This window comes from Drosophila eugracilis, unplaced genomic scaffold (genome assembly GCF_018153835.1).
Source record: "Drosophila eugracilis isolate 14026-0451.02 unplaced genomic scaffold, ASM1815383v1 contig_445, whole genome shotgun sequence".
In the NCBI taxonomy this organism is placed as follows: domain Eukaryota; kingdom Metazoa; phylum Arthropoda; class Insecta; order Diptera; family Drosophilidae; genus Drosophila; species Drosophila eugracilis.
This window is the reverse complement of record NW_024573311.1, coordinates 2,174,859-2,193,461: the sequence shown is the minus strand read 5'-3', so window position 1 is coordinate 2,193,461 and position 18,603 is coordinate 2,174,859. Positions and strand designations below refer to the sequence as shown.

The following is an 18,603-nucleotide window of genomic DNA, read 5'->3' as shown; positions in this document are numbered from 1 at the left end:
CTTTCTTTTAGAGCAGTCAAAACACAAATCTACAAAAATTTTCAGTGCATTTTTCTTTGCCTATAAAAAAAGTGTGAAAACTACTTTATGCCAGCCATTTGCACTCGGAAATTGACTCTTAAAAACTTTACACCAGCGAGCACTCAGCCCAAAGCTGGAAACATTTTTGCATGTTATATACGCCATAAGAAGTGTATTATGTCCGAATTCCTAATGGACATTTTACGAGCCAGACATGAAATGAAAACACCCCGACACTGAGACACCATCTCCACACCCTGTCCACACTCGTATCTTTCTTGAGTCAGGAGTACGTGTCATTTGCATTTAAGTTGACCATGTCCAAGCATTATTAAAAATTTAAAAATATGTTTTTCGTTTGTTTTTTGCAGTTATGCGGCACATGTCCAACTCACCCACACCGCCTTCACCGCTGCGCTCGCTATCAGGTAAATATATATAAATATAGATATACATCTATAATATGGCTAATCCTTGGCCAGCATTCAGCCGACATGTCCTTTTTATCCTGCTCCCGGTCTCGTGTCGGAACGTGGCTACTTTGTGGCTAAATTGATTACTCACACGACAGACAATTTTTATAGTTTTCAGTATTCCTCGCTTTTTTTTTTTTGCAATATGCAATAAGCCACGCACCCCTCTCCATCACTGCATCCATCCCCTATCCATCCACATTGGGTTTATTTTAGGGTTTGGCTTAGGTAGTAACTCAGAAGTGCCGCCAAGGACTGGAGTTTCTGGCTCTGTTATTGGTAATGAGGCATTAGGTTAGGGCACCTATAATATTTATAGGTGCTGTTGAGGAACCAGCACGTGACCAGAGTGTGACTGGGAATGAGGCAGAAGCCTTTGGGTTGGCAATAGGAAATTCGAGGACGAAGGGCATATAGAAAGATGTTTAGCTTCCTTATTTGTAGTTGAAAAGCAAACAGTTTTTCCTGACGTTTTCGCTTGACAACCTTTAACAGAAAATATTTAGAATAATACTAATTTTAAATTTTAGAATTAAAAAAAAGTTATAAATAATTGTTTTTAATAGTATTTTATAGCGTTCCATTGTCAAAATTGATTTAAACTTAAAGTAAAATCCCTTTTCAACCATTTCCATAGAATGCCACCCAAAATCTCTTTTTCCACACCCCCACCAACAACCTCCCCAGAAAACAACCCTGCACAGGGAAACAAGCTTAAACTAGAGATCATCCTTTTGAGACCCCTATATGCTCTTTTGACCTCCACCTCCACCCTGCCCAGGATGACCCTAACACGACCCTCTTCTGTTCGCAAACAAACAGAAATAACAATTTGTCAAAATGTAAATTTCGGCTTTGGCGCATTTAAATGATGGGCTGAGCAATTATGTAAGGACCCCAGGAACCAAGGCCAGCCCAACCCCTAACGAAGTGCAGCTAATCTATGCAAAAACATGCAAGGGAAATCCACCCCATTTGAATATAAATGCCGAGCATTAACAGGGTTACCAATGCCATCCGATAGTAGTTGACAATTAAACTTGCATTTTTATTGGTTTACACAAATTAGGCGAGTCAATCGAGCTAAGGGTGCCTAACCCCTCTCTCTCTCACCCCTCTCTTCAGGCCATTATGCATATTCAAATGTTGTCAAAATAATACGGTTGGGAGGGGCTTGAAACTCTTTATTCACAAAAAAGGGTTGCTTCAACCGCTAAAAAACTCAAGTGCCGTAACATTAGCATCGCACACAAAAAAAGGCAAGCTGTTGATCCCGCTCAACCCTGTTTAACATATCATTTGAATAGCGCCGAGGTGTGAAGTCGATTGAAGGGGTAACCCTCAGCGAAGGGTTACCCTTGCCACCTCATTTTTTAAAGTACCACTTGTTGAACGATCTCCCCTCGTTTAGGTATTCAAATTGAAAGGATTAGGTTGCGTGAAGTTAATTGAGGCTCTGGGAATGTTTAAGGGGTAATTCGGGAGAGGAAGCGCGTTAAGGATATTATAATCAGCGGTTCTGATTGGGTGCTCTTTTTTGTATTTTGAAAAAAGTTCATTCAGAAGGCGTTTCGAGGGCGTTTTGTGTGGCATGCAAAGAAGTTGGAGGGAGTCGATGGGCGTGACGAGATTTAATGAAGGGGTAAATGGAGGTAATGAAAGTGCTAAGGGTTAAGCTTGGCAAAATGAGCGTAGTAATAAGCTTTAATTTGGTTAAGGAGGGAAATTAGCTCCATAACTTAAAAGGGTTTTAAAATGAATACTAAGTAAGAAATAAGCTTTGGTAATTGATTTATTTCTTAAATCGAGGACAGACTCATAAATTTCTAGCAAAATATTTTACAGAATTTTTGCAATCCCAAGACCTTTTAAAATCCACACTCATTTGTGAAAGTGGTTTTTAGCTTAACTCGTATGTAGATAAACTGCATGAGATATGCTAGAATAATTGGATTGCCAGACTAGTCCCCTCTATCGCCAAAAACTCTCTCAGTGCACTCTCTATATATCTGGCTATATCTTTCCCATAAATCGAAAACGCACTTTACTTTAGGGACAAATTCAACCCCTAAAAACTGCAGAAAAAAGGAGTACACAGAATTCAGAGTTTCAAATAGAGGCAACACTTCATTTGTCAGTGGAAACATTCACACATTGCCATTGTGGCAGGACTAGGAACTCACATTCACCATGTAGTCCTCATCAGCAGGACAACACATCTGCCCCGGGATAGAGACAAAGCGGCATCACCTGGTTTTGGGTTTCGGAAAATCGAGGCTCGAGGATTGTGGATGGCTCGCTGCAGGCGCATTCCACTTCACAAAGGATCACAAACAATGTTTCTTGCCTTGGCTTAGAACTTGCTCCAGAGCCTTCTTGACTTTCCTCCTATTTTTTCATTTTGAGAAACCAAATAATGCAACTTGGAACCCTTTCCTTTAGCTGGTCTTGTTCTCCATCCAATTGCAAGTTGCATTCTGATTTTGCTCTAATCCGCAACTCGTGCATTCGAAATTGTAACGAATTTTAAATTCGAAAGGGGGTTGAAAAATCGAACCAAAAAGGGTGACAAATTTTTGACTATGGATAACCCTTGGATGATTTTCATTTCTGACTGGTTCCCAATGCGTTTCCAATGGCTAATTTTATTACGGCGCATTCAACTTTCGTCGTTCTACATAAAGGGAGTCATAAAAACAGCTGCCCACATGCAATTTATTAGCAAAGTTCGTACGCCCGCATTGGAAATATATATATATTTTTTTGAAACATTTCATAATCCGGTGAATCGAGTTTAACATGGGGTTGAATCCGCTTAAGACTATCAATTCTCTTTATTTTTAAATCGGTTTAAAGCGCTAAATTTTTTACATTTTTTACAAATGTTTGAAAGTTGATTTTTTAGTTGATAAGGCTGGAAAAGTTTGATCAGCTGTACAGATTTGTAACCTACTTTTTTGCTCAAGATAGAACTCTTTAAAACAAAGATCTATGATTCCTGTCGGATGTTCCTATTTCATTATAATATTTCCCCTCAAAATCAATAATTTTCTTTTACAAAAATTATGAAATCCGATCTCCTTACGTTGCTCTACTGCGCATTTATCTTAGACAAAGAAGGAAGCTTCCTGTTTGACTTCGCCGAAGCCTCTGATGTATGGCTATTTTTCAATTATTATGCATGATTGGGTTTTCAACAAGGATGTTGGGGGAGGCAAATGGTTGATGGGGGTAGTGGAGGCCACAAAGGCGAACCCTTCCGCTTGAGCGTCTATCGTAGCTAACCGCAGGACGCAGACATTGGACAGGATAGCGAAAAAAGGATGGGCATTCAATTGGAAGATTGAATAAAATTTGCCTTAAAAAGGCTGAAAGGAAAATGTTTGCAGAAAGTCGATCAGTGAATACACTTGGTAAAGGCATGTTTAAAGGCATTAAGAGGAATAAAAAATAGAATAAATTTCGTTTGTTAAAAATGGAACGGATAAAACATTTTAACATGTAAAACACAAAGCAACATTAATATGGTTAAAGATTTTGTTTTCTTTCATATGAACCTTGGAACATTGATTACTATAACATTATTCTATTATTAAAATCAAACTTCAAGTCATATCCGTCAAGCCCCCTGAATACCCTCATAAATAGCTGCAGAAATATTGAAAAACTTTCAGAGTCTTTTGGTTAAAATCAAATTATGCTACGCGTGCGTTGACCAGTCCGGCTACTTGAACTTCATTGAGTTGGAAAATTGAAAAGCAAACTACCCACAATCATCTACTATAAAAATATCTCTTTTCTTTTTCTTGCAGACTGTGAAAAGAGCTTTAAGGAAGAGGAGGAACTGGAGCTAGGCGACTACTGCGAGATGCCGCAGAATCTGAGCAGCAAACGCCAGGCTAGGGAACTGGACCCAGAGCTGGAAAACGAGGTCCTTGACTTGGCACCGCCCCCCAAAAGATTGGCGGAAAATCAGCTGAAAGATGAAGAAGAGGAGGAGACAATAGCCAGTGCCATTCCGCCACAGCCTTTGGGATTTGCACCAGAGGATATGCATCAGGCAATGCAAATGCAGCTGCATAGTTACATTGAAATGGTTCGCCAATTGGCTCCAGAGGCTTTTCCCAATCCCAACCTGGCCACCCAGTTCCTGCTCCAGAATTCCCTGCAAGCGTTGGCTCAATTTCAGGCCTTGCAGCAGATTAAGCAGCAGCAAAGGGAGGATCCCCTGCCCAGTTACTCCACTCCCTTGACAAAGTCACCTCTTAGAAGTCCCTCCCTGAGTCCGGTTCCTAGGCACAGCAAGTCCCAGCAGCGAACTCCACCAAATTCGATGTCTGCCAATTCTCTGGGATTAAGTAGTGCCGTAATGACTCCAAATACGCCCAGCATGCAGCAGCAGCAGCCACTCCAGCAGCAGAGCACCCCAAAACCATCGAGTGGTCTCACTGTTGCATCTGCAATGGCCAAACTGGAGCAGTCACCCGAAGAAACCACCGATCTGGAGGAACTGGAGCAGTTCGCCAAGACCTTCAAGCAACGTCGGATCAAACTGGGATTCACCCAAGGAGATGTGGGTCTGGCCATGGGCAAACTTTATGGTAATGACTTCTCGCAGACCACCATTTCCCGCTTCGAGGCCCTCAACCTGAGCTTCAAGAACATGTGCAAGCTGAAGCCGCTGCTCCAGAAGTGGTTGGAGGACGCGGACAGCAGTGTGGCTAAGTCGGGCGGTGGAGTGTTCAACATCAACACGATGACCAGCAGCTTGAGCAGCACACCGGAGAGCATCCTGGGACGCCGTCGCAAGAAGCGCACCTCCATCGAAACCACAGTGCGAACCACTCTCGAAAAGGCCTTCCTGATGAACTGCAAGCCCACGTCGGAGGAGATCAGTCAGCTGTCCGAGCGTTTGAACATGGACAAGGAAGTAATCCGAGTGTGGTTCTGCAATCGCCGGCAAAAGGAGAAGCGCATTAATCCCTCGCTGGATCTGGACAGTCCGACGGGCACTCCCTTGAGCAGTCATGCCTTTGGCTATCCACCTCAGGCTCTTAACATGTCCCACATGCAACTGGAGGCTGGTTCGGGCTCCTTCTGTGGCAGCTCCATCAGTTCTGGGGAATAAGGGAAGACCGGACTCAAAAACCAACCTTGTACATAGTCAGCTTATACTCCAAATTCTTCCACAACATTCCACATGCCACACACTCCATATCAAATGCAAACAATGCCATGGATGTATTTAGTAAACTAGGTGATAGCCAGTCGTATCAGAAAATCCATTACGAATTTATAAGTACATATAGTTCCACTACACTACCTATTCGTAACTGTATGCATATAGAGTTCCTAGTTCTAACTATCCCCCCAAGAATGCCATATATCTGTTGTGTCCTATATCCACTATGCCACAAATCAATTGTCCTAGTTGTATTTAATGTGTATTGACTTAGATGTGTATCTATATGTATACCGATGTTGTTGTACGATGTCCAATTGTAAATTGATCTTGAACACACTTAGATCTTAACATCCCAAAAATTTCAATAAAATTATTCCTATAAAATAATTTATAAAAAATTAAAATGTTTATTTATTTTTGGTTGGGACTTTCAGGAATGCGAAGATATAAAAACAAAGTCCATACTTTTCAATAATCTTAGCTTATTATTTAATTAGCCGATACTTTAAGTTCATTGGCTGGCATATGCCTTCTACAAACCCACTCGAATCTCATTAGGCACAACCTAAATAAATATTGAACGAGATATTTAGTTAACTGATTTCCTTGGCCTGTTCCAAAAGCGTTTGCCAGCCACGCGACAAAGGCAAACACAACCATTTTTTAATAAACTTCCTGGCAAACGCGGGCCAAGCCAGAAAGGATGCGAAGGACCCAAACCAGCAACCCCTTTTTCATGTCGAGTGTGGATTTGTTGGATAAGAAATCACTTCATCTTTTTTTGGGCCCGGCGACAGTCAATATGGTAGCCCAGCCCAGCTCAGACAGAAACCCTTATTTGTATATCGCTGCAAGCGTGTAAATCCTTTTTTAGCAACCCCCAACTCCAAACCCTCATCCTGGATTCCCTCTTCTTGCCTTCCCTTTGAAAAGTTTGCCGGGCTGTGATTCGTTTAGGGCACGAATCTCTAAAAAATGATAAGAGTTGGGGAAGGGGAAAGGGTTCATGCCATCAATTCACACATAGTTATGTCATATGGTCCTCGCTCCGGTGGTTGATTTTGGTCTTGTTCTGGTTCTAGTTCCTCTTGTTTGCTGTTTTCTGTTCTTGAATGTGGGCAGTGGAAGTATTTTATGTTGTCCCAGTTGTATCCTTTTGAAATCGCTTAAGCAAGTCAAGTCCTTGATGGAGATATCTTAATGGAAGTGTGCCAATAAATTAGGTAAATGAAGGTTTAAGGAAAAGGAAAAAATAACATATGTGTAGGATATATTTGAAAGTTGTTAGGTTATTAAAGGAGACTCATGTTTTAAGAACTGAACCAGGATAATTGTGAAATATAATAAGATTTAAAATATTTATAAAATACTCGTATATAATAATATAATGTGAAAACATCTCTCAGAATAATGAATTTTTTATACTTTAAAAATATAGTTGAAGCTTAGAAAGGTTTATCCCTGTCCTAACAATATTTCATAATGATTAAAACAATTTTTATACCTACATCTTATCATTTTTTATTTTTTGAATATGTTTGCAAACTTCAAGCAGACATTCAAACCAAACATAAACCTCATTCTCATTCGATTAAAACTTGACGATATACTAGCCCGCAGCTGTCCAGAGTTGCAAATAAATTTTTAATCTGTCCAGAATTGAAATCTCGACCAGGATACTTACCCTATTTAGTTTTCAGGCCATTCGCCCACACACACAAAAACACTCGAGCACACATCAAACGGAGGCCAAAAGGAAAAGCCCATCGATGCTCGGCACTCACACTTAATTGGCGAGCACTCGAATCTCTGCTTGGGGGTCTCTGGGACTCTTTGAATGTTATCAATCCAGTGCAGACGACGTCTGTCCATTTCAAATAACCAAACTAAACCAAGGAAAACCGAAAAAAAAAGATTGGAAACGGACGCCAAATGGCTTTGAGCTATTTCGATTTTCGATAGGGGAAATTTCAATTGCATTGGTCATATTCAAAGTGCCGTAAGTCGGAACTGGTCAAAATGGGTTGATAAGCCCCGTAGGCTATTCAGTGGGTTTCCCCGGTGGTTGCAGATCGTCCGGTCGAGATTTCATTCAAGTTTTTCTTTTGATAGATTTCTTTTCGGTGGACTGGCAAACATTTGCTGCATTTGCAAATTGAATTTTCTCTCCGAGAGAAATGTTTCATTTCTGCTTTCACCCGCTTCATTTATAACAATTTAATGAAATTTTCGAATGCGTTTTCATAATATTGTCGTGGTCCTGCCATCATTAATCACTGGCCACTTGGCAGGACTAACGAAAATTAAGTTTTCTTTATGCTTTTGCTATGGCATTTCTTTTCTTGTATAGCTTTTCCATGAGTGGCATGAACTAGATGAAATTGTTTTGTTAAACAGCTATACTAAATGTTAAAGATATTAAATAAATACTGTTTGGTAGTTGTTTATAAATTGTGATGTTTAATGATGATGTTTGGATATTTATTAGAAACCAACATTTTTAAGCTATACTGCCTCATTTATCTCTGTTAACTTTTTATATAATTTTACAATTTATTGATAAAACTTAAAAATAATATATTTCAATTTTATTTATTTCTTTTAAATTGCCATTTTCCCCTTCAACTTGTTAAAAACTCAAGATGTGAGATAGCAGACGTTGGTAATTTCAGATGAGTTTGGTGAAATAAAAAGTGCTGGCAAATTATATGGCGGACATATGTTAAATTTCTGCGTGACTGGCTGACAATTTGGTGCTTTGAATTTCAATTCGTCTAGCAAAAAGTAAAGGAAAGTAAGGACAACGAGGACACACCCCTTTTTGCGCCCGACTGGAGAACATAAGACTTGTGCAAACATTTGGACAAAAAAAAACAACAGCAGGAGCGGGGGCAACACAATTGAATTACAATGAAAATATGAAATGAGCAAAAAGTAGATGAAGAAAATCGCATACAAAAATTAAGCAAACAGGCGAAACAAAGGAAAAACCCCGAAATGAAAAGTTTCAAAAGTGTGGGCCACTGGCTCTGGCAAATAGCTTAGGAAAAAAAGCGCAAATCCAATATTTGCACAAGAAACAAATGGGAACGAGGACGTGAACGACAATGCCTCAAGACAGTCGAGCAAACAACTAAAAAAATGTAGCAAAAAAATAAAATAAACACCAATGGAAGCTGCTTTAACCGAAGATTTTTAGTACCCTTCAATACAAAAAGTTCCTTAAGTAACTTATTATTATTTATTTATTATTATAAACAGGAAGGACTTAATATACAAAATTGTAAAGAATATTTATAAAACCCTTTCCCATAAGGACAAAGCAACTAACAAAAAATGGTTGCATCTGATTTAATTTTCCACCCTCATCACAGCAAAATGGAAAACCCACACAAATGGCCGCTAAAGAAATAGACTTTAAAATGAAAAATTTGCATGCGACCCCTGAAAGTTGATGATGGAAAACCTACCCTTAGAATTTTCCACCAACCAATTAGCAGAGTAGCTTTTTTCGTGGAAGCTCAAAAATCAAAGCCAATCAAAGGCGTGATCCGAAATCAACACCATCTCGGCCAGATGGGTGGTGGGAGATAGTGGGCTGGAAAACTTGATCCCTTTGACATGTTTACACATTTAATTAACTTACACGCGCCGAAAGTTCCGGACACGAGAGATAGTCCCCATCTAATCATGCCCAAGCGTAAACCCAACCCGCATTAAGTTCCCAAAATGGGGCTAAGAAAACAAAAGGATAAAAACCCTTTCAGAACCCAACCCGCTGCCATGCCAGCTTTTTTGACAATTTGAAACCAGTTCAAGTGGTTTAATCATTTAACGCACATCATAAAAATCGCATCAAGTGATTTTTATTTACACGCCCAGGACAAAAAGGAGCCCAAAAACGAACCGGAGTGGATGCTTGGGGCGGGGCCGAGATATGGATGGGGTTCAGCGAACCCTTTGAAACCCAAGGTGGTGGTTGAAAGCGAGAAAAATGAGTTCGCACATTAAATAAGGATACGGTTAGTTGATAATCATTTCGGTTGTCCTTAAACCAAAGGAGTTGCTTCATACTTTCCTATTTCGTAACAATATTTGGAGTAGGAGTATGAAAATAAGCTTTTCCAAACCTACTTTCAGGGTGAAATAAAATAATCAGCTAACAAAACAAAAAGGCGAGGCTGTAATACAAAGCTAAAAATAAATATTTCGAAATATTTAAACAAACATTTGACAACTCCAGGTCTTCATAATTCAAAACATGATAACTTTTGGGTTGTGTTAGCAAAGTATTTAATCTTTTAGTTTTCGATTTTTTAAATACATATTAAGCTGGTAAGGCGTAGTGTATATGTGAATTTTATTCAAAATTTAATGCTTAATCGCATAATGGGTATAGATGTGAGGGGTTAGATGAAAATGATTTAAGATTGATCTTGATCAGAGACAGACAACCGAAAGAGGCGGATCACACTGCTTAACTGAAGGTGTTAACCTGCAAAGAAAATGAGATAGTAATTAATAATCAATGAAATCAATCAACAATTAATTATAACACTTACAATATCGTCGATCTTCAAGATCGAGCGAATCGTCTCTGTGGCCAGGGTTATAGACGAAATACTGACCAGCAGGGGTTGCACCACGTTCTCCGCGTAAATGTCTGTGATGGCGCCCTTGCGCACATTAATACCAGCTGTTTTCTCACCCTGGGCGTGGCGGTTGCGCAGCTCGGTGACCGTGGCAATGGGGTTCAAGCCAGCGTTCTCGGCCAGAGTGGATGGAATGACCTCCAGGGCATCAGCGAATGCCCGGAAGCAGTACGCATCCACACCCTCCACAGTTTGAGCCAATGCGGCCAACTGCAGAGCCATCTCAATCTCAGGCGCTCCACCGCCCACAATCTGGGCGCGCAATTTCACCAGGCATCGGACCACACAGAGGGCATCGTGCAGGGAGCGGGCAGCCTCTTCGAGCACAAGCTTGTTAGAACCACGGCAGATGATCGAGACAGTGCGTCCCTTGTTCTGGATACCAGTGATCTTTACAAACTTGTTGGTGCCACTGGCAACCTCCTCGACCAAATCGGCACTCGACAGGTTTTCGGCTGTGAAGTGATCCAGCGAGGCGATTGGTCGGCATTGCAGAGTTTTGCACACGAACTCAATGTCCTCGCGTTCAACATCCTTAACAACCAGACACTTGATCTTGTCTAGGAAATGCTGAGCCAAGTCAGAGACAGCATCACTAAGTATAAAATAGGGAATAATGAGGACAAAGTTGAAGGAAAACTGTGAGCTGAACCTACCGCAAGGATAGACTTCTGAACCAGCAGGACATTGCATCCAGACTTCTTGATTTGCTTGACAATGTTAAGGATGTAAGAACGCTCCTCCTTTAGCACACGATCCATTGCAGCGTAGTCTGACACAATTACATTGTGATCCATCTGTAAGTTAAAACCATTCATATTATTACCCAAGTCCAAAACATATATTATAGTATTATTTATTACTCACATCGGTCTTGGGGGCCGAGATGCAGAACTGGATGAGACCAATCTTGGCCTTCTCGATGCGCTTGGGAGCATTGGATCCAGCAGAGCGGCAGGTAAAAACTAAGCCATCGACCAACTCGGTGTCTTCGACGGTACCACCGAGGCTGGAGATGACCTTGATATTCTTGAGATCCACAGAGGTCTCCTTGCCGGGGTCCGTGACCTTCAGCACGGCATCCACAGCAATTGGAGCCAGCAGGCTGCTCTGCTGGGACACCACCTTGGAGTTGAGCGAGGTAGAGGCACTCTTAATCAGTGTCTCGCGGTCGTTCAGCTCAATGGGCGTGGACATCTGTTTAAGGATCTCCACTGCCTTGTTGGAGCAGCGCTGGAACGAGTCCGAAATGGCAGTAGGATGCAGACCCTTCTGCAGCAGCTTCTCGCAGGCTTCCAACAGAGCTCCGGCAATAACCACCACGGAAGTGGTGCCGTCACCAGCCGCAACATCCTGAGCACGGGAAAGCTCCACCAACATCTTGGCAGCCGGGTGCAATACGTTCATCTGCTTCAAGATGGTGGCTCCATCGTTGGTGATGGACACTTCGCCATTGCCTGCCTGGATCATCTTGTCCATGCCGCGGGGGCCCAAGCTAGTACGAATGGCATCGGAAACGGCTAAAAGAAGAAGATTTTTTTTAGATTAAGTTCATTTATAGGTAAATATTGGTTTAAAGTAAAATTCCTGAGCTCTTTATTTTAACTTAAATTGTTTAAGTTCACACGAGCATGACTGAGTAATGCGACATGTGTTTAGTTTTATACAGAAAGCGCTAAAATTGTATGACTAATCTGCACATAAACAGACAGATGGTCTAGACATTTCTGTCAGTGTTTTGTTTTAACTTTTTTTAATAAAAAGAAAGTATTCTTATTTAAGCAAGATAAACTTTTTTTACATGGGCTTAACTACCCCCTAGAAGGGCACTAGAAACCTTAAATTTTCCTCGCTTCATTCATCACATGAGTAATGCTTGCTCTTCTTCTTCCGCCCAAGAAGTTTCCAGACAGCCGGCACCCAACTGCGATTTTCATTGACCATTTGGTTAGCAATTCTGGGCTAACATGGCACCAAAAGTTATCTACCTGACTACTAGCTCCACAAATAGAGTCTAGTCAAACATTTTATTTCTTAAATATCCTTAATTGTGTTATTTTTCCATATTTCTCACCTTTTGCCGCCTGGATGTTGGACAAACGCACATCAGTGGGTTTCGACTTGTCTTTGAAAGCCTTCGCCGTGGGCTTGATGCCAACCGATTTTGCCTTGGGCGCCATTGAAACGTTAAGTTTTAGTTTTCAGCAAAACACAAATACTCCACACTAAATTCACAGCGATTACCACAGATTAAAAATGGGTAAAATTATTTTATTTTGTGCTGAATTTAGTGTGGCCGCACTTGGTGAGTTGAAATATGCCGCGGTCTTAAAAACATCGTTATCGACGTCATCGTTATCTTGGGAATGGTTGTTTAGGGTTACCGTATTCTTAATAGTGACTCGGCTGGTTTATTTACGTTTGATTTTTCTTAAATTTTAAATTAAAATAATGCCGCACGGACACTCACATGATCATGGCGAATGCAGTCATGAGGCCTCGGATGTGGATCATGCTTTGGAAATGGGCATCGAGTACAGTCTGTACACGAAAATCGACCTAGACAACACAGAGTGCTTGAACGAGGAGACGGATGGCCAAGGAAAAGGTGTCTTTAAGCCTTATGAGAAGCGCCGGGATCTCTCGAAATATGTGCAGAGCGATGCGGACGAGGAGCTTTTGTTCAATATTCCCTTCACCGGCAACGTTAAGCTCAAAGGAATCATCATAAGTGGCGCCAACGATGAATCTCATCCGAATATGGTCAAAATGTAAGGAACTCTATTCTAAAATTGTTTTTAAGAACTACATGTATATTTTATATATATTCAGCTTTAAGAACCGACCCAAGATGACCTTCGACGATGCCAAAGCTAAACCAGATCAAGAATTCCAGTTAACCCGCGATGCCCGTGGAGAAATTGAGTACTCACCCAAAGTGGTTACCTTTTCCTCCGTGCATCACCTCTCACTATACTTCCCCAGCAACTTTGGAGATGACAATACACGCATTTACTATATCGGTAGGTGCACCAGAATTCTGGTTAAGATACCACTAACAATAAATTATATACAGGCCTTCGAGGAGAGTTCACAGAAGCTCATTATCATGGTGTAACCATTTGTAATTACGAAGCTCGTGCCAATGCCGCAGATCACAAGGAGAAGGCTTTTGATGGAGTAGGCAGAGCCATCCAATAAATCCCTTAAAGCTTGTAAAGATTTAAAATTGAGTATCTCTGTTATGTATATTTTGTGATCTTTTAAGGCAAGAAAATGTTTGTATTCCCTTAAAATTTAAAATGAGTATTCGTATTGCACTGAAATTGTAAGTTAAATATCTTAAGAATATTGTGTGGGCGGCACTACATCAGGTCCTATCTTCATGCCAATATTGGGCACCTTATCCGAATGGATTTCAGCTGTGACTTCTGTAAATAGTTTGTCCCACTGCCAGAGTTCATCCTTTTCATTGAGACTCTCCTGTGGAACTAGGCAATCGGTAAGGATTGAGAGATCAAAACCGTCCACAGCTGAAAAGGCATACTGAGAAAGCAAATCGGAATTGGCTTCCTTTAGAACTGCAGAACGAGATGTGCCAATACTAAAAATATGTACTTTGTTAAAGTGGATAAAACATTTCATCTTAGACTTACGTAGGCGGTTCTACTATCTCATTAAGCATAATTTCATCCTTAACATCATCCATATCAGGGATCACGGGAATGTCATCCGTTGGAATAGAGTTTGTCGCCGACTTCGTTTGCCTAAAACGTTCGCTAAAATACATATATAATTAAGTCTTTAACAAATCAAGTCTTATAAAAGTTTTTAAAAAGAAATCTTACTCATCGAAGGAATTCTTCTTTGACCTATAAGAATATAGAGCAATCAATTATAAGCCTACATAGTAGTTAACTATACCCACTTTAATCCCTTTAGACCAGAATCCGCCCAACCCCCCGAAATACGACGAATGGGTGGACGATGCGATTCGAATTCATTGTTGTACGTGGACGAAGTGGCCGTATCCGAAGTTGTGGGCGGGGTTCCTGCCTGAACATTCAGAGTGATGTCAATGGAAATATCCTTTGAGCCTGCAGCCACCTGTGCAGGCTCCTCCTTCAACACATCACGACTCTTGGAGCGACGACCCTTCCTGGCCGTCGTCTAGGGTTCAAAATATATCCAATCTTTAGTAAACATCTATTTAAACATTATTTTTCACCTTTCTGATGGTCATCTTGAGTTCTTCGGCCCAGTCCATCATCTTTTGTTTATGTTTTTCTTCAGCGTTTCCTAGGCAACAAGTGGTCATGGTTACTCCGTGGGAATTTCCGATTTTCTCCTGGAGTTTGCCATTCACAATGCATTTATACGATAGTTTTCAAATCAGTTACCTATCGCCGATGACAGTTGAAGGAGCTTCAAGTTGCCAAAATAAACAAATATATATTTTTTAATCACGCAAAATGTTGACGGACACGGAAGATGACTTCTTTTTCGAGGAAGATAAAATGTAAGTAGCCATTGGAAGTCACCAATTAACGAAAACTCTCTGCCAGCTTTATTTGAGCACAACAATCTGTTGCGATGTGCCAAAAAGTACCTGTTAAAAATCAATAATCGTCACAATTGAAACATATTGTTGGAATCAGGCCAACACCGCTGCTCATCCAGTTGGATGGGGATAATGGTCAGGTTGTCCAGCATCACAAGGATCTGCCGGAAGAGCCAGATAAGCCCTCCGGCGCTCCCCTTGAGGCCACCGTTATGCTCTGCTCTCCGGCGGGCTTTTCCTCCGATTCCGTATCCGGGGACAAGTTCGGAATCGAGTCAGCCAATAGGCAGAAATATGAGTTAGACCGTTTGTAAGTCAACTCCGTTGACCCGGAATCGTTTAAATATTATTTTACTGAGGTTGCTCTTTACATAGAGTTATTCATTTATTTTAAATTAAACTTGATAAAGTTAAATATAACATTTATTGGTTTCAATTAGTTAGTTATAAATATGTTTTATGTTTTTATAAATTTAATCAATTTAAGATGTATTGTTTCTTTGTATTTTGTATAAAAAACCAACCAATTTAGAACTAACCATATTTATAATGTATTAATTCCACCATAAAAGGAGGAATTTGAGTTTGTTTTCTGTGTAGAGATCTAGCTGCTTATATCTAACAAAATACTATTAATAGCTAGGCTAGCTAGTAACAGAAATATATTTACTTATTGACTTCGAGGTGTCCTTTGGCATTCGGAGTACCGATATTATCACGAAGCCTTAGAATAAACTGCCCCGATCAACAGTTTTAGCCCCCAGCAGCAGTAGGTAAATTTGATATAGTCCAATGGCCTTGCTAGAACTGGTAACATGGCTAATTAGAAAATTGCACAGATCGATGTGAGTACGTATGGAAAATTGATATCAAATCACCCACATATATATATGTTCATAATCATATAGCACGCGTAGTTCACGCTTGAATCTATTTGGTAATTTGTAAAATTAATGATCATACTCTATTATAAACTTTGATACAGGGGAATGACTGTGAGCACAAATGCCGTCGTTATAACCAAGGATCAGAGTAACCTGATTGGAATTAGCATTGGGGGTGGAGCGCCTATGTGCCCCTGTTTATATATTGTTCAGGTGAGTTTTGTAAATACATATTGGAATATTCATTAATTATTCATTATTCATTAATATTGAATTTTATGTAATACTGCTTTATTCAAAATTTTTGTACTACAACCAAAAGTAAGTTGATTTGGAAGGAATTCACTTTCTTTAGAAACTTTCTTTTAAACTATGTTTACTTGGTCCCTTCCCCAGCGGTAATCTTTCTCCGCCTCCAGGGATTTGCAGTTGCCTTGAAATTGGTCATTTTGCGGATCTTTATATACTCTGCTCGTTGTTGCTTGTACCAGTCGTTGATCCTCTGCTCCATCTGGAGATCCATCCGCATCCTTTTCCTCTCGTCATACAGTCGACGGCTGAAAGCCCGTTCAGAAGTATGGAGACGAAAAGGTTTCGTACGGGTATAGGTGGACTCGACTTGTGGGATGAAGGGCGGACGGTTTAAGTAGTCCATGGAAGACCCTGGATTAATCTTGGGAATAAAGTCGGACATCTTACTATGTTCTCTTTCCTCCTTTTTTCGTTTATGGAAAGCCTCGATGGGCGCAACTAGGCTACTAGGACATCGCGGCTTTGTTACCTTTTGCAGAGAGTTCAGATATATCTTCCTCTTTTCCAAAAGCTGATGCGAACGCTGGAAATCGGGCACAGGACTACTCCGGAACTGGGATTCTTTTCTTTGGTTGTGAGCCAAGATTTTAAGATCTTTGCGTTTCTCGGTGTACACTTTTTGGTAGTCCCATACGCGAGGGACCTGTTTATTGGTTCTTTTGGCTTTCTTGAATTTTAACCGATTTTGACCACCACCTGCCTGTTTTCGTTTAAGTGAATTCTTTCGCGCGTCTTGCTCTCGGAGTACCGACCTCAGCCTGTCATCCAGCCTATCGAATCCTGGAATCAGCTTTGGTCTGTTCTGGGGCTCACCTTCAAAGTCCTTTGCGGACCATTTATACCATTTGGCGATGGTCATAGTTTGGTCAGCCAAATGTTTTTTAGATGTTGAAAACTAATACTTTGAATGATTTTGAAAACTGAGTACAGACTGCTACTAGCTTGGATAAATGTTTGTAGTGCTTAAAAACTTGATTCCTAGATTTGTTCAACGATCTGTTGTCCAACAAAATATCTATAGATTCCCAGAATGTACAAAAATCTTCCCTTATACTTCAGATTTTCGATGGAACGCCTGCCGCAAGGGAGGGATCCCTACAATCCGGTGATGAACTGCTGGCGGTGAACTCGGTGAGCGTCAAGGGCAAGACAAAAGTGGAGGTGGCCAAGATGATCCAGACAGCCACCGACGAAGTGGTTGTTCATTACAACAAGCTGCATGCTGATCCCGAACAGGGCAAGACATTGGACATCATCCTGAAGAAGTTGAAGCATCGGATTGTGGACAATTTATCAAGCAATACGGCGGATACACTGGGTCTCTCCCGGGCCATACTGTGCAATGATTCGCTGGTGAAGCGATTGGAGGAGCTCGAGGGCACTGAACTGATGTATAAGGGGTTAGTAGAGCACGCCCGCCGAATGTTGAAAGCCTACTACGATCTCCTGCAGACATATAAGTCCTTTGGGGACTGCTTTACACAGATTTCTGTCCACGAACCGCAGCAAAGAGCCTCGGAAGCGTTTCGAACGTTTGGAGAATTCCATCGCACCTTGGAGAAGGATGGCTTGAGCATCATCAAGCAGATAAAGCCTGTGCTCGCCGATCTGGGAACATATCTTAACAAGGCCATCCCGGACACAAAGCTCACTGTTAGACGATACGCAGATGCCAAATTCACATATCTGTCGTATTGTCTGAAGGTCAAAGAAATGGATGATGAGGAGCATGGCTTTGCTGCCCTCCAGGAGCCACTTTATCGCGTCGAAACGGGCAACTATGAGTACAGATTAATCCTGAGATGTCGCCAAGATGCCCGAAGCAAATTCGCCAAACTTCGCACGGATGTTCTTGAGAAGATGGAGCTGCTGGAGTGCAAGCATGCTATGGATCTGAACAAGCAGTTAAGAAGCCTTCTGGAAAGTTTGGCGGAACTTCACCAGAGTTTAGTGGATCGACTGGACTCCCTTCCGCCGCTGTTTCCCATCGAAGTGGATTTCAAGGAGACAGACTTCCAGTACAAGTCAAGTACTCTAAAGCCGCAGGAACTAGACGACGATGAAATCGAGGCAAGCAATCATCCCAATTCCACAACATCCCAAGTCGATTGTGGCTTTGAAGCCGTGGAACAGCCGGCGGCTATCATTAATGTTGAGGTCAAGGCATCCGTTGATTCGTCTGCCACACAATCCACCAGTGAAAACGAAACGTTGCTCAAGGAACTGGGTCTATACGATGTCGACCTGCTGTCCAATCCGCAAACCATTAGCAATCAAAAGGACTCCATTGCGGCCCAGAACGATGGTTACGACTTCGATCTGTTCCTGAATCAGGCCACTACAGCCACCACCAGCTTGGAGCGAGATCTCATGTCCTCGAATGCCGAGGAGATGGACCTGCTCTTGCAATAAGCTTTTTTAGTACAAAAATATTAATAAATGTGTTAGGTAAAATATTAAATGTTCCAATGAGTGGTAATAATTATATCATACTTTATTTAAAGACTTTGATTTC

The 18,603-nt window shown here is 41.2% G+C and overlaps 6 protein-coding genes across 8 annotated transcripts in view; 3 read left to right on the top strand and 3 right to left on the bottom strand.

Moving 5' to 3' along the window:
- The window catches only part of LOC108104101 (POU domain protein 2), a 28,271-nt gene extending 22,203 nt beyond the window's left edge, over positions 1–6,068 (top strand). The window contains exons 4-5 of the mRNA XM_017209998.2: positions 393–449; positions 4,307–6,068. Coding sequence (XP_017065487.2) covers positions 393–449; positions 4,307–5,622 — 1,373 coding nt within the window. The 3' untranslated portion in view covers positions 5,623–6,068. The remainder of the gene's footprint in view (positions 1–392; positions 450–4,306) is intronic.
- Positions 6,069–9,948: 3,880 nt separating this feature from the next.
- Positions 9,949–12,636, bottom strand: LOC108104104 (T-complex protein 1 subunit delta). 2 transcript variants are annotated; one of them, XM_041819029.1, is made up of 5 exons: positions 12,406–12,636; positions 11,199–11,851; positions 10,998–11,128; positions 10,242–10,935; positions 9,949–10,174 (listed from the first exon to the last, which is right to left on the bottom strand). In XM_041819029.1, the coding sequence occupies exons 1-5, from the start codon at positions 12,509–12,511 to the stop codon at positions 10,157–10,159; spliced, it is 1,602 nt and encodes a 533-aa protein (XP_041674963.1). In that variant the 5' UTR covers positions 12,512–12,636; the 3' UTR covers positions 9,949–10,156. The 2 variants fall into 2 exon arrangements, with proteins under 2 accessions (XP_041674963.1, XP_017065492.2); XM_017210003.2 differs by lacking the exon at positions 9,949–10,174 and having other exon boundaries at positions 10,814–10,926; positions 10,988–11,128; positions 12,406–12,635.
- Positions 12,637–12,709: 73 nt separating this feature from the next.
- Positions 12,710–13,627, top strand: LOC108104108 (PITH domain-containing protein CG6153). The gene is made up of 3 exons (XM_017210007.2): positions 12,710–13,102; positions 13,164–13,354; positions 13,408–13,627. The coding sequence occupies exons 1-3, from the start codon at positions 12,783–12,785 to the stop codon at positions 13,530–13,532; spliced, it is 636 nt and encodes a 211-aa protein (XP_017065496.1). The 5' UTR covers positions 12,710–12,782; the 3' UTR covers positions 13,533–13,627.
- On the bottom strand, positions 13,561–14,695 carry LOC108104107 (intraflagellar transport protein 43 homolog). Its single transcript, XM_017210006.2, has 5 exons — positions 14,560–14,695; positions 14,260–14,501; positions 14,180–14,203; positions 13,988–14,110; positions 13,561–13,935 (listed from the first exon to the last, which is right to left on the bottom strand). The coding sequence occupies exons 1-5, from the start codon at positions 14,647–14,649 to the stop codon at positions 13,674–13,676; spliced, it is 741 nt and encodes a 246-aa protein (XP_017065495.1). The 5' UTR covers positions 14,650–14,695; the 3' UTR covers positions 13,561–13,673.
- A 34-nt stretch (positions 14,696–14,729) lies between these two features.
- On the top strand, positions 14,730–18,585 carry LOC108104103 (PRKCA-binding protein). 2 transcript variants are annotated; one of them, XM_017210002.2, is made up of 3 exons: positions 14,730–14,850; positions 15,878–15,989; positions 17,148–18,585. In XM_017210002.2, exons 1-3 carry the CDS (start codon positions 14,804–14,806, stop codon positions 18,498–18,500), a joined length of 1,512 nt encoding a protein of 503 aa, XP_017065491.1. In that variant the 5' UTR covers positions 14,730–14,803; the 3' UTR covers positions 18,501–18,585. The 2 variants fall into 2 exon arrangements, with proteins under 2 accessions (XP_017065491.1, XP_041674962.1); XM_041819028.1 differs by lacking the exon at positions 14,730–14,850 and adding an exon at positions 14,875–15,202.
- Positions 16,046–17,024, bottom strand: LOC108104106. Its single transcript, XM_017210005.2, has one exon. It carries the CDS (start codon positions 16,945–16,947, stop codon positions 16,153–16,155), a length of 795 nt encoding a protein of 264 aa, XP_017065494.2. The 5' UTR covers positions 16,948–17,024; the 3' UTR covers positions 16,046–16,152.
- Positions 18,586–18,603: the final 18 nt, after the last annotated feature.